This window comes from Zalophus californianus, chromosome 11 (assembly GCF_009762305.2).
Source record: "Zalophus californianus isolate mZalCal1 chromosome 11, mZalCal1.pri.v2, whole genome shotgun sequence".
Taxonomy (NCBI): Eukaryota; Metazoa; Chordata; class Mammalia; order Carnivora; family Otariidae; genus Zalophus; species Zalophus californianus.
Window position 1 is genome coordinate 36,919,689 of NC_045605.1, and position 24,257 is coordinate 36,943,945.

A 24,257-nucleotide genomic window follows, 5' to 3' on the forward strand; every position below is an offset into this window, starting at 1 on the left:
ACAGTTCTATCTCTCTACCCTCCCTTCCTGCTCTGCAGGGGAATTTGAGAGGGCAGGGAAAGATTGCTTGTTTGTCCCCTATCCAACATCACCACATACAATAGTGTATGTGTCTAATTCTCTTTGCATATTTATCAGATCCCATTTTCCTCTTCCATACCTCCTTGGGTGTACAATGGACTAATGCCAAAGTGCTTTGCCCCTGCACCCTTCCAGACCACACAGACTTAATCCAAGTCATAGTTTGAAAATTTCTGCTTTTCTAGTGCCCTTTCTACAATACTGGGAAGGTGGTAGAGTGAAGATAGGAGTTGAATCACAGATCTGTACCTCTGAAACAAATAATACAACATATGTTAAGAAGAAGAAGAAGAAGAAGAAGAAGAAAAAGAAGAAGAAAAGAAGAAGAAGAAGAAGAAGAAGAAGAAGATAGCAGGGGAAGAATGAAGGGAGGGGAACTCGGAGGGGGAGATGAACCATGAGACTATGGACTCTGAAAAACAAACTGAGGGTTCTAGAGGGGAGAGGGCGGGAGGATGGGTTAGCCTGGTGATGGGTGTTAAAGAAGGCACATTCTGCGTGGAGCACTGGTTGTTATGCACAAACAATGAATCATGGAACACTACATCAAAAACTAATGATGTAATGTATGGTGATTAACATAACAATAAAAAATAAAAAAAGCATTAATTTTTTTCCTAAATGTCCTGTACTTTCTCTACTACCTTTCCCATACCAATCACTTCTCTGCCCCCTTCCTATGTATTCCTGCCCTATAGCTACCATTTTTTGAAGTTGTTTTAGAAACCGTTTATATGCATTAATACATCACATCCTAACAACACTTATGAAGTAGGTAGTAATGCTAACAGCTAATATTTGAGTGCTTACTATGCGCCAAAAATTTTTAAAGCATTTTATATGTATTAATTTATCTAATCTGTGAAGTTATTATTTTTCCTATTTTACAGATAAGGAAGCTGATGTTCAATATCTTGGGTTACACTGCAAGCGACCGGCAGGGGCAGGACTTGAATTCGTGTCTGATTGGCTAAAGCAACCTTTAATCACTATTTAATTATTAATCATTTAATTATTATTTTCAGCCCCAAATCTGGTGAACACTTTGCCATCTCTAGTACCCTCACCCTTTGTGTGCCCCTATGTTCTCTTCCTCTCTTCGTGCACCCCCCCGTCCTCTCCGCCCCTTCATCCTACTGTTCGCCCGCACGCCTTTACTACCCCGTCTTCTCCACCATTCCTCTCTCAGTCATCCCCATCCCTATGATCCTCGCCCCTAGTATTCCCTTACTCTTCTCTCTTATTTCTAAAATTTCCCCTTCCTCCCAAGGGGTCCTCATCTCCCCCAGCCTCAAGGTACCCTCTCACCGCGGGAAGGGCCACTTCCCCTTCCCAGCCCAGAAGAAGCGCGCGGTACGCAGCGAGCGCACGTAGCGAGCGCAGCGCGTCGGGGCTGGAGTCGGAGGGGAGCCGCGGGGTCCTCCCGCTCCTCGGCCATCCCTGGGCGCGGTGCAGTCTGGGGGAACATGGCCGCTTCCGGTCTCCCTCCCGGGCCGGCGCGGGCCTGACCGCGGCCCCTGCCCGGCGCACTCCGCCCTCCGCTCCTCCCGCCCCGCAGCCGCGGAGGTCCCTTCAGCCTTTCCCTCCCGCTGCCCCCGCCGCGCCATGGAGAAGAGCTCGAGCTGCGAGAGTCTTGGCTCCCAGCCGGCCGCAGCACGGCCGCCCAGCGTGGACTCCCTGTCCAGGTAACCAGGATGCCCAGGGCCCCGCCCAGCGCCCGAGAGGGATGGAGAGGGGCCGGGGACCCGCTGGATGGTGCCCCAACTCTTGGGCTTGCTTCCCGAAGGCTGCGCCGAAATTCCTTTCCTTGGACTTGGGAACCACTTCTTCCTCCCTCTTTGGGGTTTAGAGGCTGGGGAAAAGGGAGGTTAAAACTCACTGCTGCTTTATCTGTGACTCTACGTATAACGATCTCTTTTTATCCCTGGTTGAGGGAGCCCCAGTTCATTAGTTTGTCTTGGTTCTCATTCCCTCTTGAATTATTTTTTTGGACCGCCCTTCCCCCAGCCACCACCCCTCATTTCCTCTCTGCCTGCCTTTACTCTTTTCCAAACCATTCTCCAGTCTTTCTTCCATCTGTCCATGTTTCTTTGATTTTGGGATTCTTGCCCATCCTTTCCTCTTTTTTCCATCACTTTACTTCCTTATCTGTTTAATGATTTTCCCTATACTCTGACCCCTTCCCCCCATTTCGTTTTAAAAATGTAAATAAAAATGCCTACTGTACGTCTTTTCTAAATCTTGCAGCTGAAAGTCATTATCTAGGAATCTGAGCAGCCCTTAACCCGGAGTGAGTAATGAGTGGTAGTTTTCTTCCTTCTTGGGCTACCAGTTCTCCTGGTTATTTCTCTTGTTCCAGATGGGATTTTTTTTTTTCCTGGAATTTTGAGGAGTACTTTAGTATGCAATTTTGTAGACAGCTGTTGTGAATATTAACTAGACATGTTTTAGATGAATATTTTCCCTTTGGTTTTAAAATAGTGATTTAAAATTTTAGGAAGAAATAATAGAAGACCTGTGTTTGTTATGTAGCCACAATGAAATCGGTTCTTTCCCATCAAAAAACAGTCTAATTATTATTAGAGAGTTATTGGATACTAATCTGTGTGAAAACATTTCATTTTCCTCTGAATAAATTGAAGTTTCTTTCTCTTAATTTATTTGGGACTCCACTAAATATGGGTGACACAGCTATGTTTTCCTATTACTGTTCAGACCTTATGGGAAATTATTAGCTGATTTCATCATTATAAATTAGATTCTCTAAAGCACTCATAGCAACCTGCCCACACCTTTTTCAGAGTTCTTAACAAACAGTGTAATTGTTGGTTTAATTGACTTTTCTCCTTTTAATTAAGCTACTGTAGGACAAGGACCATATCTTACTTATCTTCTTGCCCCAAGCATTTAACAGAGACCCTGCATGTCAGAGGTGCTCAATAAATTTTTTTTTTTTGAATCTGTAGATGTAATTATCCAGGAGAGAAGAATTTTTCTTTGCATTCAATCATATTTACCGTACATTTAAAAAATTTTATGTTTATTACTCTGAAATTTAGGAAGTGGAGGATTTACATTCTCACTCATAAAATTATGCAGAAAACAGGTTGGAAAATTGTAATTTTATAGGAAAGTTACAAATGGCAGCTATGGTTCAGAATAGAATGTAAAGAAAACAAGTGAAGCAACCAGTAATCTCACCCAAGCAAGAGGATTTAGAACCACAGGAGGCAGCATAGTCTGTTAGAATGAAGAATGTACTGGAAGTTAGAAGGCTCAGACTCTTAAAAGTCCTTGGCTCTGCTAGCTTCTTGGCTTGTATCATTTAACCTTTCTAGTCCGCAGTTTTCTCATCTTTCAAAATAAAGAAGTTGATCTAGAAAACCTGTAAGGTCCCTTGGCAGTCTAAAGTTCTATCATTCTTTCTCAATGACAATAATGATTAAGATGCATTCTTAACTACTAAGATATTCCCTTTATGGATTTTTGAAATTATACAAAATCCCTTTACGGATTTTGAAATTATACTAAATAAATAAATTTATTACAAATTAATGTACCTAATTGTGCCATTTAAGTACATTTAATTCCCCCCCAAAGAAAGCCCAGTAACTTTAAAGTTTATATATGCATTCTAATTCTTAATTAAAAAATTATGTTACTGATATATGAATTTGAGGAAACTAACTCCTTGAAAGAGTTTGGACTAGAATATGTTAGCCTCGTCCTCTCTGGACAAAAACATAAGTATGATCTACTTTCCATAGGAAAATGACAGCTTTCTCCTTTCCTTTGGAAGGTAGAAAAGATTACATTTATTGAATGTCTGCTATGTAGAATTCACCCTGCTAAATTTTTTCATGTCTTTTATTTTATGAATCATTACACCTGGTTGATCAACAGTATAGAATAGCTGCATTATAGATGCTTGTTAGCTTAAATTTAAACTTAATCTAGGCAAACAATCAATTGTAGATGATTCTGATACAGAGGCAGGGTAGACAACCATGATTATAATAGCTATGCTAAGTGGCTATCCAATTGTTTAAGTTTTTACTTTGATAGCCTATGATAAAGCAGAATATCTATGTTTGGACTGTATTGTCTCAGCCTTTTGCAGAAATGTTGCCCTTAAATAGTTTATTTTTATGCTTTCTGTTTTTTACAATTAGGACATTTTCAATTTCAAATTTTCACTTTTTCAGTTAGGAAATTGCCATGTGAATTTGTTTTGATACCTCCCATACAATAATAGTTAATATGTTCAGTGTGTTCCATATGTCTTTTACAGACTAGATTGACATAAATTTCTGCTGAGTTTAGCTCCAGGAAAAATTGTTCAAAAAAAAGTGTGCTTCCTATTTGTTTGAAAATGCAAACTATGTTACTGCATGTTTCTCTTCAAATTAGCAAAAAGACTTCAGTCAGATTTTTAACTGAAGTTGGTAATAAACGCCTATCTAATTTCTTCAAGTACTTCTATTAGATGAATTCAGTTTAAATATTATATTTAAATGTGTTAATTTGTAAGTTTTTTATGTTTTTCTGGGAAATAGGAAGAATATAAATCTGAAAAATTTTACACTAATCCTTCTGGTTGCCCATTGTTTTTTTGAAAATGACACACTCCATTGAAGTTGGGTGACAGGCTCTTGTGGGATCTGTAGTTCACACTAAATGTATGCTGAGTCTTGGGGCGCCTCAGTGGCTCAGTCAGTTGAGTGTCCGACTCTTGGTTTCAGCTCAGATCATGATCTCGGGGTTGTGGGATTGAGCCTGGAGTCGGGCTCTGTGCTCATTGCAGAGTCTGCTTGAGATTCTCTCTCTCTCTCCCTCTGCTCCTCCTCCAGGCGTGCGCACTCTCTCTCTCTCAAATAGATACAATTTTCAGATGTATGTTGAGTCTTGATATGTCTGTCTATCTGTCTACCTATATATGTGGTCGTCTCAGAGCTGCTACTGCTTTTGGCTTTGCCTTTTGGGTCATCATAGGCTTGATGCTTTTGGCCACAAAGGAGTGATTTAATTTTTTTATATGATAGCCGGATAGCAGTTTCCTAGTCAGCTGTAGTTATGTCATTCTTCATCCTTAAAAAAATGCAGTTTTCTTTGGTGAATCTTGCTTGGTGTTAGTCTACTTCAATGAGCTGTTCAGCAGCTCTTGTATATCCTGTGTTGTCCATTCTTCAATGTGTCCAGCCCCAGAGAGAGAGTTGTGAAAAAGTTCACTTGAGCACCCTGATAATCTGGCTGCATTCCATAATTTAATTCTTGTTGCCCTTGCTCTGATTCTTGACCTAAGTATGATTTATACAGGATATAGATAAAACAGTACTGTAGGCTACATATGATAGCTAGGGTAGGCCTGAGCCTTAGAATTGTATAAGTTATACAGCAGGATTTGTCGCTATATTGATATTATTTCTGCCTTCTTAGTCTGGCTTTCCATTTTTTGTTTGTACACTGTTATAAAATGCACTGCCTGAGTGGGTTTCTTTGATTATTTTTTATTATGCATAATCACATGCTATTATATCTAATGCCAAATAGGTGTCTAGTAAATGTTTGAATAAAGAAATGTTGAATGTTCACTGCTCCTTATTTGCTGTCTCCATTCAAAGGATTACAAAGGGTTTTCTTAGGTTGAATTTGGCCAGTAAAGATACAACTTCAAGTTCAAGCTAAAGTTATTCTTGCATGAAGCCTCTTGACGCGCTGAGCTGATTTTATTGGCTACATTATCTTTTCTGTGCCCAGTCATATATTTTCACAACATTGTGTTCCTTTAACCCACCTGCTTTTCCATCTGCTACTCTTGATTATTTTGGTCTCTTTCTGTCTAACTTATCTTGTCATTTTATTTAATATCTGTTTCTTTCATCTTTTATATACCCTCATATACTCTAGTTATTCTGGGCACCAGTTGTTTGTCTCAGATTATTTTGGTTTATCAGTTGATTTCTAGTCTATAAATTCATTAGCATTTATATTTACATATTTATATGTATATACTTACATTTAACTTAGATAAAAAAAATCAAAGTATGGTACATTGAATATACTCAGAAAAGTAGTCTTCAACTAATTACATTTTTAAGTTACATGTCTTCCTTTAAAATTATCATCATCTGAAAACAGCAAATTCTGGTTGTTTCCATGAATTTTGATGGTACTTATAGTTTGAAAAGGGAGAAGAGTTTTTAAGATTTCTGAAACACATTTTTTGTAAGATTTCATCTCTAGTTTCAGCCTCAAGTTCACTTAGAGCTGATATGTTGGTAGGAAATGTGTTTTGGGGTTGTTTTCCAGTAGTGGTGATAGATTTGTGTCCAATCACACACTCTTACCCACTGACTCTTGGCATGTCTTCTGAGGCATCTGGCCAGGATTAGTGGTAGAAACTAGTTATGGAACTAAGTGAAACTTGCAGGTTGAGCTTCCAACCTTGGCAATATAATTAAACCTTGTGTCAGACATTGGACATACTTACTTATTTTGTATTTCATTATTCCAGGACCCAGAAGTACTTTAAAGTTCTGTCAGATAAGATCCAATATTATTGTGAACTTCAGTAATTACTGTATAGATTTTTTTCTGAAAGACAATTTAAAAAGATTAATTACTAGTCAAAAGTATACAAGTGTACTAAAATTGAGATTGGGTCCCATATGTGTTTTTTTCTTTCCTCTTTATGCTGTCATCAGTAGTCTTCTATTAATGTCGATCAGTAGTTCCCAGATCAGTAGCATCAGCATCCTTTGGGGATTTGTTAAAAATGCAGATTCCCGGGGCGCCTGGGTGGCTCAGTTGGTTAAGCGACTGCCTTCGGCTCAGGTCATGATCCTGGAGTCCCAGGATCGAGTCCCACATCGGGCTCCCTGCTCAGCAGGGAGTCTGCTTCTCCCTCTGACCCTCTTCCCTCTCGTGCTCTCTATCTCTCATTCTCTCTCTCTCAAATAAATAAAATCTTAAAAAAAAAATACAGATTCCCTGGTCCTACCTCAGATGTAATTGGATAAAACACTCTGGCAGTGGGGCCTGCAGTTTGTTTAAGCAAGTCCTGCAGGTGATCCTAAACTAAAACTAGAGTTTGAGAACCACTGCCTTAGGTCTTTTGCTAATTGTTTTCTAGTAACTCCATCAATATTTGTTGAAACAAACTAAGTTAAGGTCTGTGTTCCCGCTACCATAAGCCTATTACTTGAAAGCATTTTTGTAGAAATATTGATTGAAGTAGTGAAAGGTAAAAGTCATCTCTTTAGGGATTTATGACATCTGATTTTTAGGAAATTGCCTGAGGTTTTTTTCTTTCTCAGCTATGAGTAACACATCAGGAATACATGTTTTAGGTCTTTTCTTAAAAATAGGTCCTTGGGGTGCCTGGGTGGCTAAGTCGGTTGAGTGTCCAACTCCTGGTTTCAGCTTGGGTCATGATCTCAGGGTCATGAGATTGAGCCCTGCAAGGGGCTCCGTGCTCAGCAGGGAGTCTGCTGGAGATTCTCTCTCTCCCTCTGCCTCTCTCCAACTTGCGCATGCACGTTCTCTCTCTCCCAAATAAATAAATCTTAAAAAAAGAAAAAGGTCCTTGGTGAAATCCATTAGTGGTAACATAAATTGAAAAAAATATAAATAAGTAATTCCAGGAAGCCATCACCTGAACGAATGAAGTCTGGATTACGCCCAAGGGAAGGAAATAACCCAGATACAGATGTCCAGAAATCAGTTAAGTTTATTTTGTAAAGCTGCCAAGTTCATGCTATTGTATTCAAAATCTCTAGGGCCAAAGTTTGCATGTGAATCAGGACTTGACCAGTGGAAATTCTTTAGATTTTAGTAGAGAGTACTTTTTCTTTTGAAGAAAATTAGTTTTGAATAGGTAAAGCACTTGCTATCTTTGTCCCATTGTTTGAATTAGTTAAATCTGTGGATAGGACTAAAAACTATTGAGAGTTGATAGTTAAGGATAGGCAGTGATTTTATAAGCCTGCTTCCCACAGGAAGTCAGGTTAAAAATGGAACTATCAAAAAAAAAAAGATTGGTACAAAATTATTAAAATCAAAGGGACTAGAGACGATGCCCTCTTAATGAAAATAATAATCTCCGTTCCCTTTCCTATAATTTTATTACACAAAACTAGTTGTGCGGTCCCTCTTACTGTGCTTCTGTGTATGTGCCAGTCCTGCCGTCACTATAGACAACGAATGTGCCACCTTCATAGTTCTTCCCCCACTACGCACCTGGTACTTACCATGGCAGGCATCGCTGATGACTTTTCAAAGGCTCTTACTGGATGAGATTAGCTCTTGGGCTCTTTAAATACTTTTTAGCCTACATTAGGTAAGGGCAGATGCTATGTTTTCAGTATAGTAAGAATTCACATTTTTTTAATCTTTATTTTTTTATTGTTATGTTAATCACCATACATTACATCATTAGTTTTTGATGAAGTGTTCCATGATTCATTGTTTGTGCATAACACCCAGTGCTCCATGCAGAACGTGCCCCCTTGAATACCCATCACCAGGCTAACCGATCTCCCCACCCTCCTCCTCTCTAGAACCCTCAGTTTGTTTTTCAGAGTCCATCGTCTCTCATGGTTCGTCAAGAATTCACTTTTAAAGTACCTTTTGAACTAGATACTTCAAAAACCCTAAATACTGATACTTGGAAAATTCCTCTTATTTTTTTAAAGTTAGGGTTTACGTTTAACAGATTATAACAGAAAATCCAAACTAACTGTGGCCTAAAACAGATGATTTTAGTTTTTCTCACATATAAAAGCCCAGAGATAGTCCATACTGATCTGATATAGTGGACCTGAAGTACCAAGAACACAGTCTCTTTATTGCAGTGTTACCTCATGAACCAAAATTGCTGTTGGAACTCTAACCATTGCATTTATTGTAGTCAGAAGGAAGGATGAAGGGAAGAAGAAAGGCATGTTCTCTTTCTTAAGGGATATTTTTTTGAGGTTATATATAATCTTTTAAGCTTACATCCAGTTGGCCAGAACATGGTTCCATGGCCATACCTAACCACAAGGGAAGGCTAGGGTGTGTAGTCTCTTCTGGGAAGCCTGTGCTGAGCTAAAAATTGGAGGTTCTTTCCAATAGAAATAGTAGAAAATGGGTATTGGAGACAGCAGCTTCTGCATAGCATAAATGAATCATTTTAGCAAGGAAGACATTTTCCCATTAAAGTCAACAATACTTCACTTAGGGCAGAGACATTCTGAGACTTGCAAGAGCGGTGACCAAAGTAGAAAATACGCTGAGAGACATGATGTATTGTAGCAGGCCAGAAAAGAAAACTGTATCTTGGAACACTCTAAACTCAAGTTTTTTAACTTTATACTTTTTTGTGTGTATTATCTTGGGCCAGATTTTTGTAATCCTAACCTGGGATCATAACATAAAAGGGATACATTTCATAATTGTCAACTTTTAAGTGAAAGGTAGATGGAAATCAAATGAAGAATGATCAGCCGTGCTATTTCATTTTTTACTTCATTTGAAGAGCTCAAGGAATTGCATGGTAAAGTAGTGGTGGTAATGAGGATGGTGGCCGACACTGCTTACTCTTCTGCTGTTTCCAGTTTGCTTCCCAGCCTCGTGTCCATGTGTTTTATCTCCCCCCAGAAATATTGCCTCAGGTTTCCACTTAGGTGTTTTCTCTCATTTCATTTCTAAAGGTTTGGTCTCCATAGGGGAAATAAAACTGGCCATTTGGGACCATGTTAGTTTATGAATGCTTTTGCAATATGTTTTGTGTGCTTTTGTATCTTTGACCTTAAAACTTGAAAATTCAGAGAAATCCATGTTTATGCATTTTTGTTTCTGAACTTAAATATTAATATTTTAAGCATGTAATGTCAAACATAGGTGTTTAATCATTTGGAAGTGGGTAGAAGAGGGTAGAGAAGGTTCCTCTGGATTGGTAGGGCATTGTTCTCTGGGCTCAGAGGATTTAAAAGGCATGAGTTATATGCCTTTTAAATATACCCATCTCCTCTCCTAGCAAAATTGCCTTTACAGATCACTGCAAGTAGGACTTTGTTAGAAGGTTGTGTGTTAGCAAAAGGAATAATAACTTTGGCTGAAGACAGACTAGTGATTTCAAGCCTTAATTTTCTTGAGCTAAGCAGGATACCCAGCAAGGTCAAAAATAAAATTTTATATGATACAGATGTCCTCTGTTACTGGTATTGGATAATATTCTTCCATTATAACCAAAGGCAGTATGTAAAAATAGAAACACCTAGGATAAACTTTGCTTTTCAAGTGGTAGACAGTTGTTCTAGAAGTAAAATAATATTGTTGTGATTATTAATACTAATATAAATAATGGCACTTAACATTTTTGAGTGCTTGCTGGGCATGGTGCTAAATCCCTTAGTATACATTTTCTCATATTATCATCATAATTATATAAAATAAACAGTATTATTGTTTCCATTTTACAGAGGAAAAAACCGAAGATTAGGGAGAGCAGTTTGACATTTGGACCCAAGTCTGCTTAATGTCAGGGTCTTTGTAAAGACCTGATCATGCCTGAAGACCTAGGTCTAGGCCCAAACCATGTTCTAGGTCTAGACCCAAAAGAGGGGCGGTCCCAGGGCAGGATGATTGGGTGGTAGTGGCAAGGAAATGAGTTTCTTTGATTGGCTGCACTGATGAGCAGGAAAAGGCTAATGTATACACAATACATCGGTGAGTTCAGAGTGTCCATATTTGGAGAGAATTTTCTCTGACTATGAATGTTTTTTGCTTCTGACAGAAGATAGGATGATTTTTTTTTTCTTTGCTTGATGATTAAGAGGACATTGTCATTAGAACGATATTACATTTTGAACATTGGATACATTATGAAGCAGGTAAACATGGTACCAAAGCCTCCTCCCCCCCCGCTCCCTCCCCTGGAGGCTTTACAGAATAACTTAGAATACTTTACTGTAGGGTTCCTTAAGTATCTGAATTCCCCTAAGTTCCTTTGTGTGTTTGTTTACAGTTAATGTGTTAAGAGCCATTGACATTTGAAGATCATCAGAAGTGAAGATAAAACATCTCAAAAATTATAATGTAAGTGAATGGGAAAATGGAATTAAAAAAAAATGGACAAAAGTTAATATTGTCACCAATATTTCTGGAATCCATATACTTTTATCCCAAATGAAATTTATGCCTTTGAGTAACCAGTAACTTCAAACTTTAGTCCCAATTCCAAGTCCCAGTCCTTAAAATTCTGTGTTCTCTTCTACCCGGAGTAAACAGTTGCTATGTTTTAGTCACCAGTAATTTTCCATTAAAATTCTTTTGGCTTCTGTGTACTGTTTTTTTCCCTTTTTCTCTTTAGTAGTTTGCTGTTTGACAATGGCTCATGTTATATTTAAAATTGAATGTATGTAGAGACTGAGGTCTTTGCTCTTTGGCTGCTGATGTTTTACTCAATTTTAATTTTACTTCCATTTTGTATGTTTCTTAGCCAGAAATATGACCAGTTAGCTAGCTAGCCTCCTCCCTTCCTCCCTCCCTCCCTTTGTTCCTCTCTATAAGTATTTGTTTAGCATCTACTATTGCCTGCACATTATGCTAGATCCAGAATTCCTAACACCTTGGTGCTGAAATGAGTTGTGTCATCTTTTTATACAGTTAGGGACGTTAGAGATCATCTGGTGTGACTAGGACTTGTGATGACCTTAAGTGTGGCTGAGGACCATCTGCATATTTCAGTTACCTGTGATACTTAGGAGACATTTAGCTTCCTAGCTTTCAGCGCAGACATTCTGAAACACTGGGAGTGGGCCCAAAAATCTGCACTTAAAGTGAGTACCTTCAATCCAGATACTTTTTGGACTCTACATGTTTGTATAGATGCAGAAAGAGACCTAGAGAAGTTTAATAACTTACCCAAAGGTATAGTATGTGTTAGAAGGCCAGAGACGATTGGTCTTGTTGCCTTCAAAGTCACAGAGCTAATTAATGTTAGAAGTGATCTCCTGACTCCCAATTCTAGACTTCACTAAATCACATAGTGACTTCTTTTAGGCCAGGCAGCTTTCCTGTGTATATATAAAATTGTAATGAATCCGTTACCATTATTGAAAAAATTAACTAAATGCACATACGGGTTTTGTGCATGAAAAACATGGACTATTTCTCCAGTAGATATGTGACTGGTTCTGATTTTGAAATCATTGGGTAGAAAAAGACCCTAGTAGTCCAAGTAGAGGACCACCCCACCCCCACCCCCCATCCCCGCCATGGTACTATTCCAACTTGGCCTTTAAGTTTTATGCTTCTGAGAAGAAGGGATTTGATTTAATTTTTGAATGATGGTAGCTAGCATAGTGCTTTGCAAATAGTAGGTGCTTGCTCAACTGTAATATGAATAATTTAATGTTAAAACTTTGTTTTTTACCCCCTTTGGATTCTGTGAGGTACTTTTAGAAGTGGTTTTATTTTCTTGGTTCAGAATCTGATACTTTATATACCAAGCCAGAGATATTAAGCAATTGAAGTTATTTTATATTTTTAATACTGAATTATTATGGCTGATAGTCACAGTATCTTTGAGTGACTGAAATAGTCTAAATTATTTTCTGAACCATATGAGTTTAACTTAGTTTTAGTATTGTGTATGGTTTATATTGTATTGTGTATGGTATACTGGTACTGAATGATAATCTTACATTAGTAAAAGTAGTTATCCAATTTTGGGGAGATACTCTGTAATTCTCGAATTTATTAGTAAGTTTAACTACAAAATGCCACTACCCAATTTTCTGGGTATTTTGAGACATGTCTTAATTAGAAGATTTAAAAAAAGTGATAATCATGTATTCATTTCTAATAGGTTTAAATGTTATGCATTTTCTTTCCATTAAATGGTTTTTGCTCTTTTTTAGCCGCAGACCCAAAATCACAAATACGATAGCTATAAGAGGGAACTTTATTATGTAGTCTAACTCCTTCATTTTTTATGTTGGGACACCAAAGAGTGAGAGTGGAAGTTTTATGAATGTTAACATATGTTTGTGAACAAACAGAACAACGTGGTATTTCTGTGATGACACGTGTGAAATGCTTTCAAAACTGTAAAATGTCACATAAATATAATGTATTATGATTACTGCTATGATGATCATATGTCTGCTGAGTTTCCTTGTGACTTAATTGAAAATATTCACTATCATTTAGTCTATAATCAGAAAGAGAAATACATATGTTTGTTTCTTGGTCTTTTCTCTTGTTTCCTGTGGTCAGATTTTACTAAGTCTCCTTTAAGCACATGGTTTTAGAATTGATACTTTGCAGGTTACCTGAATTTCTCTTTCACTGTGTTAATCTAATCCAGATTGTCACCTTATAAAATTACACAAAATACTCAGGGTGATGTTTCTATATTGGAAGAGTTCTGTCGGCCATTTTCTATGGAAGAATGAATGAATGCTCAGTATTATCCCTCAATGTAATCAAAGTAGCTAATAGTAATGTTAACACATTTGGGTATAGTTTTTGTAGTTACAATGCTGTTTGTCCTACATCAGCTCCATTGTTTCTCATAACAGCTTTGTGAGGTCAGTTTTCATCAGACAGATGAGTAACTGAAGCTCAGAAGTGACATGACTGTTCACTGTCTCCTGCTTATAAGAGATGGAACTGGAACTTTGACTATAAATGCCATTCTGTTTCCACTGCCCAGCATGAATCATAACATGGAACTCTTGAAGTTTCATGGGGTATATACATCTTGCTCTTTAAAGGGAATTCTGAATATTGGAAAATTGATGACAGGTTCATCTCGTCCAGCCAGCCTAATTATTCAGTGCATACTTCTTTTTAGAAGTCTGACTCTTGAAGTGCTAATAAGAGATGCAGGTATCTTTTGGATCAAAGACTCATTCTCAGCATTGTTATCAGTGTGTGCTGCTTAAAATTATTTGAGTGTTTAAATGTTTAAAACGATAGTAATTATAGTCTTTAGAAGTATATTGAACTATATAAACTCAAAAAAAATATACTGTGATACGATACAACACAATGTACTGAAAAATCTTGATTCCTTCTTAGTCCTTGGTTCTTTAGTTCTGATTCTACTTCTTGACTGTGACTCTGGATGTGTCACTTGATTTCTGTGAGCCCGATTCCCTTATCTGGAATAAGGGTAAAATGATACCTGCTATACTGCCTGTACAGGATTGTTGTGAGGCCTAAATATGAAGATTGATGATGACAATAAGAAAAAAAAAAGCAGCTGACAGCTATGTAGTATGTACCGAGTGGTAGGCGCTGTTTTAAGTATTTTATATAAATTCATTTAGTTCTCATAACAGTCCTGCGAAGTATAGGAATTATCATTATTCCCACTTTGTAGATGAGGAAACTGAGAGGTGAAGTAACTTCCTCAAGGTCATACAGGGTGATTGAATCAGAATTTAGTACCAGGCAATCTAGCCCTAGAGTTGGTAGTATGTATGGAAGATAATGTATGGATGAGAGCACTTTGACATTTGTAAATGACTATGCTAATGTTCAGCATTAATATTTAAAAAAAATGTTTAAAAAGAGAGATGTGTTCCTCATCCTTATTACACAGATAGAGAAAAAAGGCAAAAACAACTAAGATAAAAGTGTCTTGTTATGATTTATGATTTTTAACAATTGACTAATCTCGTAAATTTGGAAGAGTTTTCAAAATTATGGAGAGATACATGACTGAATGATGCTAATACATTTGATTTTTAATTCCTTTTCAGGCTAGAATGAGAAAGAGACATTGAACCCTTTTCCTACTGAATGTTTTAACTTAATGGCTGCAAAACAAAACAAAATACCTGTGTTAATTTATGGGATTTTGAAGTTTGTGCAGAAAAGCTTTATCTCATTACACTGTAGGAGTGACCAATTAATAGTAATAATTAGTTTTTCTCTGTCTAGGATTAAAAAAAAAAATCTCTCTAGGTAACCTGAAGAATGGATATGTGACTTTCTCATTTTAATACTGAATTCAGATTTGCATGCTGGGGTAAGAAAATTACAAGTGAGGTCATTTATCAAGGCATAAATTCCCTATGTGTTTTCTGTTTGTCCAGGTAAAAGTGTTTTTGAGCAGGCATTTATTGCATAGGTCAACTCTCCTTTTTTAGTATTTTTGACCTTATATTTCAATTTGGGTTGGAAGTGTTTCTAAAAGGAAATGTAATTTCAGAGTCGTGTGCTTTGAGTTCTAATGCTGTGACCAGTTTTCAGTTGAGTATGACATTTTCTCAGCTAAGCTGAAATATAAATAACTTTTCCCCTCTAGGCTACTTATGAATCCATATAAGTTTTAATTTTAGCTCTCGTCTGAGTTTGAGTCAGATTTAGAAGTTCTGAGAAATTCTTTTAAGAGGTTGCTGAGGGTGTAGGGATTGGCACTGGGACTCAGGCTGCCTCCTACTCCATTTTTCCCCATCCCCTATGGACACATTCCTTTTGGCTAGAATGCTTTGGCTTTTGCTTGTTTTACCTATTTATATTTCCAGATAAGAGCTTTGAAGGCAAACTACTCTGCAGAAAAAAAGAGAAGTATGTAAGGCATTTCCTTTACAGCCTGGTTTTTCACACTTGCTGGTGGATTACCAAGTTATATGCCTAGACTTTCATTTTGGGAAATATGGTTGTTAGATCTGAAAACAAAATAATGCGAATTAAACTGTACCCAAGGTCCCATGTACCTTAGAACCTTGGGATTTTCCAGACTAAGTATCAACGTGCTCCAGCTGTCCCAGAGCTCAGATCCCCTCTGTGTCTGAAGAATGCAAAATGTTCTCTCTCATCTCTGTCTATCCGATGCCATGATGATAAGATCAATAATGCCGTATCTTTTGTTCTACAGACTGGTTAAGCAATTTAGGATTCTGGTGTAGCATTTCAAAAAATCATTATAAGCTGTAAATTAATTTGTTTTTGGTAGTTGTTTTTCTATTTGGGGGATCCTGCAAATATTCTGACAATAAGTCTTTTGTTTCCCAATGTTTTATACACACTGCAGGCCTTTTATTATTTTTTTAATAAAATTTTGAACAGAATGACTAATAGAGCATGAACATTGGGTATGACACTAGTCCATTGTGTAAGTACTGAAAGCAAATTTGCATTCCTCGAAAAGCTTGTTCACAGTCAGAATATAGACCACGTTCTTTAATGTTCTTGGGCAAACATGTTATGTATGTGCTCAGGACATTACTTACGAGAATACTTTTTAAAAAGAACCTTTTCTTTCCATGGAATACTGAAGATAAGTTAAATTGACGGATAGGAGTGAAGCGGTTTGAATAAGGCAAGTGGTTTAGATTTTAATGTAATGACTGTGGTCACTAATAACTGGAAATAAAAGACATGCAACCTCTCCCAAATCCTCTGGAGACATTTGTTTACTAAGATATAGGAAAAGATAGGTGCCTTGTTTTCAGATTGTTCTGAATTAAGAGTGTATAATGCTTGGTATGTTTATCTGCACCTTTAGTTTTCAGACATGGTAGAAATGTCTTTTTTGGTAGAAATGTTTTTATTGGGTTTTGAAATATTAGATCAGGAGAGGTAAGAGTAAATATAGTTATGGCCTCTGTTAGGACTTGGATTTTATGTTTCTGTTCATTATTATGAAATACCTCCAAGTGTACTGTGAATGACAGTAAAGTAATGATAATTCCATTAACAGTCCAGCAAACTAGTAGAGCCAGAGGGGTTCAGTGATTTGCTAATGGATACATTGGAAAATACAGGTAATGGTTTTATGATCGAAGCTTTTGGCAGTGTTCTGTTTGGATATATCAGAAGTTACATAAGATGTGTCTGTGTCTCTATGTGTGTAATATATGTATAAATATAAATATATAAAATATGAAAACATTTGTACATAAGAACAAAAATATAAAAGCATAAATATAACATATTTATACATACATAAAAAACTTCACTTTGATATTTGTTCTTTAAGTGATTCATCAAACTCTTTTTAAGTTTAAAAGTTTGTACATTCAGTTATCTTAATCAAATGAGGACAGTTTACAGTAAAGATCTAAGTGAAAAGTACTTTTAGGGCCAAGTCCTTTTGCTCCATTTTAATTTAATTAATGGGTTCCTTCTTAAAAGGAGACCCTTCTGATCTCATCTTGTTTTCCCTTCTGAAGAGGATACGCTTGTATTTCCACAATGCTATTTGTTGAACATTTTCTACCACTGCCAGTTATTTAGCATGAATAACTTCATATAAGATATATAACTAAATATAGATCATGTTTTTGATCCTTATTACAGTCTTAGAAGGTATCATTTTATTTTATAAAGAAATAACAGAGATAGGGGGCTGGCCCTGGCTCCACCCCTCCAAGCCCAGTGGACATTGGGTGCTGGAAAGGAGGCTTTTTTCCCTTTTTTTTTTTTTTAAAGAAAAACACATCTGAAAGAAAAGAAATGCACTTCATCCACTCAAAAAAAAAAAAAAAAAAAAGAACAGAGATTAATTTACCTGAATTATTATTTGCTAAGTGGTGAAACCAAGTCTCTCTGACCCTGAAGCTTATGTTTTCGGCCACTAAGCACTTCAACATCTTGTTCTGTGCGTTGTTGTCCTCTTCTTTACTTTGCATCCTTTATATTCTTCCATTCCTATACTGTACTATTGTGAGATACTTATAGATTTGGCACCTTCCTTATTAGACTGTAAGTCCCTTGAAGAAAATGAATCTGTTGTCAGCTCTATCCCCAGTACATAATACATTGTTGATGTTAGTGGACGTCTGTGGAAGAGATAGATGGGAGGCTGTGATAAGGGAGACTCAGGAGGTTCCTGCTCCCCAAATGGAGGGGAGACATGGGAAGAGCAGGAGGGCGGATGGCTGAGAGGCCTCTAATTGGAGGTAGACATTCTTAGTCTCCATCCTTCCAAGGAAGCTGAAGGGTACTTTGAGGCATGGGAATATTTGGAGGTGAGAGGCTGCCTCTCTGGAGGCAGATTTCTCTCCCTTTGCAGCATTAACAGTGATGCTTGTAAGTTTAGTAGTATTGAGGCATGAAATACTTCTGTAGTAGGTACCAAAATTTATTTGTTTGGACATAATTGTCTTAATTTGCAAGTTTTTAGCTTGACTAATTCTCAGGAATGAGTATAATTTTTAAAAAATGTCCTAACTGAAACAAAAAATAGAAAAAGGGAGAGGACTTTATCTTACGTATGTAGTGATACTCACTGGAAAAGCACCTAAAGAGTAATTCCTGTCCCCCTACCAATAATTAGTTTGTATAACTCTGTTCACCTAAATGCTGTACTTTGAAATAGTAGAACTTTTGAGACCAAAAGGGTGGAACATTGTTCTTAGGAATAGTGTGGCAAGGGAAAAAGACATTCTGTTATAACAACAGCAGACCAGTAAATGTGGGGGAATGACTAAGAGTCAGATGATGGGATTTCTGTTTTGGTCTTGTGGTGGAAGGAAAACTGTGTCACTCTGGCTAAGACAGTGGCAGAACTATTAAAAAACAGAGTATGACTAGTGCTGTTCTGTATTGTGCCTTTCTTACTCACTGTAGACCTAAGTTCTGTTCTTCTGTATGTATGTGTGTATGTGTGTTCATTAGGTTATTTTGTGGAACCAGAAGTTAGCATTTAAATAAGATTGATTTGATTCTTTTTAATTAGCAATCAAGAGAATAATGTGGTTTAGGATGGAGTGAGGAGTGGGTTAAGGAGGGGGGAATTCTGGTGAGAGTGACTTCTCATTCACAAGGACCATTGCTCTGCAAATTTGGATAAATGCATTTGTGAATGTAAATTGTTTGCATGTTCATGTAGTCATTAACTGCTCTTCCTAAGAGTTGATAACCAATCAGAATTTACTACGTTAGACTACAATTATAGTTTTATTCTAAGAGGTATTTTGAGCCTCTTAGGAAATGGACTCTGTATATGAATAAGTGTAAAGAATAATTGGTATTATTAACATGCATATTCCACAGTGCTAGTTATGTTTTGATCAGTTTTGTTGCTTTTGAGAAAATGTTCTTTCTATAACAACTTGATTACTTTCTAAAATGTGTGTTTTATTAGAATTTTTTTTTGACATAGCACACTTGACTTATCCAAATAAAGGTATTGATGCTCTTGAGGGCAGGAATATGTTTTGCCTACCCTAGAGATATTATGACTGTTTTTATTTCAAAGTACACTTAAGTCTCCATTATTCTGAATCTTTTTTTTTGCTACTTTTTAAAAAAAACTTAAATTCAGTTAATTAAATTGTAGTGTATTATTAGTTTCAGAGGTAGAGCTCAGTGATTCATCAGTTGTATATAACAGCCAGTGCTCATTACATCACATGTCCTCCTTAATGCCCATCACACAGTTACCCCATCCCCTCATTGATCTCCCCTTCAGCAACCCTCAGTTTGTTTCCTATGGTTAAGAGTCTCTTATGGTTTGTCTCTCTCTCTGATTACATCTTGTTTTATTTTTCTGTCCCTTCCTGTATGCTCCTCTCTTTTTTTAAATTCCACATATGAGTAAAATCATGTGATAATTGTCTTTCTCTGATTGACTTATTTCGGTTAGCATAATACCCTCTAGTTCCATCCATATCATATAGCTTATATATTTAACCTTGTCAGTGGTTTTTTTTTTTTTGTACCTCCATTGAAGGACTGATAGGAACAGAAGGGAATCATGATTATAACTTAATTTTATTTCTTTTTTTAATTTAATTTATTTACTTATTTATTTTTTAAGATTTTATTTATTTGACAGAGAGAGAGAGCAGGAACACAAGCAGGGGGAGTGGGAGAAGCAGGCTTTCCGCGGAGCAGGGAGCCCGATGCGGGGCTCGATCCCAGGGCCTCGGGATCATGACCTGAACCGAAGGCAGATGCTTAACGACTGAACTGCCCAGATGCCCCATTATTTTTTTTTAAAAGATTTATTTATTTAACAGAGAGAGAGAGAGAGAGAGAGCACAAGCAGGGTGAGTGGGAGAGGAAGAGCAGGCTCCCCACTGAGCACGGAGCCCGATGTGGGGCTCAATCCCAGGACCCCGGGACCATGACCTGAGCCGAAGGCAGATGCTTAACTGACTGAGGCACCCAGGCGCCACTTAATTTTATTTCTTAATAACAACTCTGATTAGAGATTTGAGCAGAAAAGTGCCCACCCTAATTAAAAATGAGGAACAAAATCTCATGTTGTTGCAGTTGGGTGAGGGTCTTTCCATGGGGAAAGTTTATGCAGTATTGCTAAGAAATGATATGGAAGGACAAGTCTTTGAATCACATTTACATGTGGGACAATAGTTCATTTGTATATGTGTGCGTGTGTGTGTGGGGGGGAGGAAAAAGTTGGGGGCATTTTAACTATCACGAGATGAAGGGAATATAAAACATAGTAAAACCCAGTTTAGCACATATTGCCAGTATTTAGAACTGTAACTCAAATCATTTGTGATCCCAGAATTTTGTTTTTGCTCTGAATCATAGATCTTAGCTTTGAACTTTGAGACCATCTTGTATTGCAACTCAACCCTTTAGTCTTCCTTATGATTTGAATGTCACCATTTTGACATTGAATTCTTTTGAATGTCATTGAATAACATCATTCACAAAGCCCTACGTCTTCAACACTTCCTGCTCTGTTTGGAAGACCACTGTCATGATGAAAAGAGGACTTGGATATAAGAAATGATGCTTTTTGTAGCCAGTCAATTAAATGGAATATGGATAATGGAGAATGATGGCTTAGTCTGGAAGCATAATTGTATTTTTCAGTTAAGCATGCGTTGGGAGAAATCTGTGCATGTAGGGGCAGGGGAGGTGGCATTTACTGACTAAGGCAGATACTATGCAATGAATATAATTTTATTTGAATAGTGACACCACAGTTCTAATCTTGACTGGACTCTCTCTGTGAAACTGTTACAAAATAAGGGCCATTTAAAAATGTATTTGAGGGGAGCGTGGGTGGCTCAGTCGATTAAGCATCTGCCTTCAGCTTGGGTCATGATCCCACGGTCCTGGGATTGAGCCCCACAATGGGCTCCCTGCTCAGCAGGGAGTCTGCTTCTCCGTCTCCCTCTGCCTCTCTCCCCAGCTTGTACTCTCTCTCTCAAATAAATACATAAAATCTTAAAAAAAATAAAAATATTTGGACCACTAATCTATGAATCTTTATATATCATCTTTCCATTTGTTTGCCCAAATTCTTAAGTTGGCTTTTGCCAAAAATGAGATAACATGATTTTTTTTTCATATTTTATGACATTCCCCACCATTCTTTTATTCTTTGTAATGATTGAATTGATCATCTTAAGTATTTATTTGATGTTTTTTCCTGTAAATCAGTTTTTTCTTTAAGTTATTCTAGTGTAAATAGATTGGGCCCATTATTTTATTGATGCCATTTTTAATACAATGGATATGTTTTAAATGCTAATCTCTAAAGAGTTCTGATTTTCATTTGGGAAGTTTTCTTGGTGAATACGGGTTTATCTAGTCTGTGCATTTTATCAAACTAGGAAACATACATTGGCTTGACAACATTAGCAAAGAACTAGTAAGAAATAGCTATGAATTTTTTTTTTTCCTAAAGGTTTTATTTATTTGACAGAGAGAGACACAGCGAGAGAGAGAACACAAGCAGGGGGAGCAGGAGAGGGAGAAGAAGGCCTCCCGCGGAGCAGGGAGCCCGACGCGGGGCTCCATCCCAGGACCCTGGGATCATGACCTGAACCGAAGGCAGATGCTTAACGACTGAGCCACCCAGGTGCCCCAAGAAATAGCTATGAATTAAGGACGAATGTGCTGAATGAAGCTGGAAAGTCTTCCTGAAAAGATGTCTTGTTTCTTAGAAAGCCCCATACGTATTTATTTTTTTTGCTTTAAACTTAAGTCTTAAACATTTTAACAGTAACTTCATTTTCCACATTTTAGCACATTATCAGTTGCAGGATTTCCATTCCATCCCCCCTTTTTTTAGTAATGGGATTTACCTATAAAAGAATCTTACAATGCAGATAGCATTTTCAGTTGTTTTTTATAGCTACCCAGTGAGATAAAAAGAGCAAGTATTTTTATTTCTACTTGTAATATGAAGTCAATGCTCTGAAAGGCTAATCAACTTTCCATGATTTATGAGACCAGTTTTTTTCTTTCTCTTCTTGTAGTTTAAACTCACATGTCCTGATTGGAGTGGGAGAGTAGCTTATCTGTGTGCTAGCATTTGCCAAAGTGTCCCTTGCTTCATATGGTGAAGATGCTTTTTTAGTATGATGATATAATCCACTATTAAATGCTTAAGTGTGGACATCCTTTTTTGGTTATGAAATAAAGTAGTACGTGGCATTTGTGATGAAAGCAGAAAGGATCTATGTTTCCAACAATGATTTAATAATTGGAATGGATTGCTAGAAGGGAAATATAAAATTTCCTTTTCTAGAGGTTATTTTTGTTTGCTTGTCTTTTTCTTTAAAGATTTTATGTATTTATGTATTTATTTATTTATTTGAGAGAGAGTGTGAATAGGGGGGAAGAGCAGAGGGAGAGGGACAAACAGACTCCATGCTGAGCATGGAGCCTGATGCAGGGCTCAGTCTCACAACCCTGAGACCATGACCTGAGCCAAAATCAAGAGTCGGACACTTAAACTGACTGAGCCTCCCAGGCACCCCTCCTTGTTTTATTTTAAATGAATTAAGTTTTCTGTGGCAGAGACTGTTTGATTATGGACAATTTAGTTCCTTGGTTCCTTAAGAATCAAATCATTAGAGCCTCATTTGTTTCACTCCTCCAATCCTGTGTTTGACCTTAGTCTGATAAACTAGCATTTTCTGATGGCAGTCGGAGGGGTCCTATTCCAGTCTCCCTTGGTAAAAATACTTTACATAGTTTTGTTGTTTCTGTTTGTCAGGTAATGTGCTAAACTCTTTGCATGCATTGTTTTATTTAATCTTTATAAGTAGGTGAACTCTTCCTGGCATATTGTAAGCAGTCAGTAATTATTAACTAAATGGAGGAGATATAAAATAAATAAGTAAAACACAAAGTATGTCAGATGATAATAAGCACTCTAGGGAAAATAAAGCAGGATGGGAATAGAGAATGAGTTTAGAGTGGTTTGCACTTTTAAATAAAATGACCCGGGACGGTCTTACTAAGAAGGGAGCATTTGCACAAAGAAGCTGAAGGAAGTGAAGGAAAAAAAACAGGGGAAATATGGGAGAAGAGAGTTAGAGATAACTGATGTGTTTGAGGACCAGCAGGCGTCTATTTTAGTGCAAGGGAGTGGAAGGAAGAATAGTAGAAGTTAAGATTTGGGAGGCTAGGGTGGGAGCAGATTGTGAAAGGCTTTATAGGCCATTTTAAGGACTTTGGTTTTTATTCTGAGTGGGATGGGAAGGTAGTGGAAGTTTTTTTTGCAGAGGAGTGACAATCTCAGAGGTTTCAAAAAGGATCACTCCAGCTGCTGGGTTAAGAACAGACTGGGATGAGAGCTGAGGGTGATCTGCCTGTCTAGGTGAGTGTCCCTTCCTCCCTCACCATTCCATGTGCATGCCTCCCAAAGCTGTTTTCTCGGTCGAAGAGGATGACTCCCTGATAGAGGAGGAGCGTTCTTCTTAGGTCAAGGGTATACGAGTAGCTGCGCTGCCCTGCTCTTGCCTCCAAACAAGCTCTCAAGGTGCATTAGGGTAGTTGAGTTTCCAAGACTCCAGTTACATCCAGATGAGGTGCTGCATGAGGCAGTCTGCATTTCTTAAAAAAAAAAAAGAACCAAAAAACCCCCACAGAAACAAACAAAAAACACTGGGATGCAGAAGCAAGGAGACTGGTTTACAGGCAATTGGAATCACCCAGAGGAGGGAAATGATAGAAGAGGTGGAGAGAAGTGGTTGGATACTGGACATGTTTTGAAGGTGCAGCCAACAAAATTCCTGACTCCAGAGTTTTTGTCCAAGAAAGTAGAGAAGGACAGGATTACCATTTACTAAGATGTTAGAGCTGGTTTCAGGACGAAGAGTAAGAATTTGGTTTTGGGCATCTTAGGTGTCCACCTGGAGGTGTTAAATAGGTTATTAGAATCTGGAATTCAAGAGAGAAAACTGGGATAGCACTATAAATTTGGGTTAATCGACTTAATGCTCTTAAAGCGGTGAGAC

At 37.5% G+C, this 24,257-nt stretch overlaps 1 protein-coding gene across 4 annotated transcripts in view; it reads left to right on the top strand.

Annotated features, from left to right (window-relative positions):
* The first annotated feature begins 1,486 nt into the window (after positions 1-1,486).
* The window catches only part of MTMR2 (myotubularin related protein 2), a 114,920-nt gene continuing 92,149 nt past the window's right edge, over positions 1,487-24,257 (top strand). The window contains exons 1-2 of one of the 4 annotated variants that reach the window (XM_027579544.2): positions 1,489-1,766; positions 11,090-11,160. Coding sequence is in view for 1 of the 4 variants with exons in the window: in XM_027579543.2 (XP_027435344.1) it covers positions 1,687-1,766 (80 nt within the window). In the remaining 3 variants the exon portion in view is untranslated. Of the gene's footprint in view, positions 1,767-11,089; positions 11,161-13,940; positions 13,960-24,257 lie in introns of those variants that run through there. The other 3 variants (XM_027579546.2, XM_027579543.2, XM_027579545.2) reach the window with 3 other exon arrangements.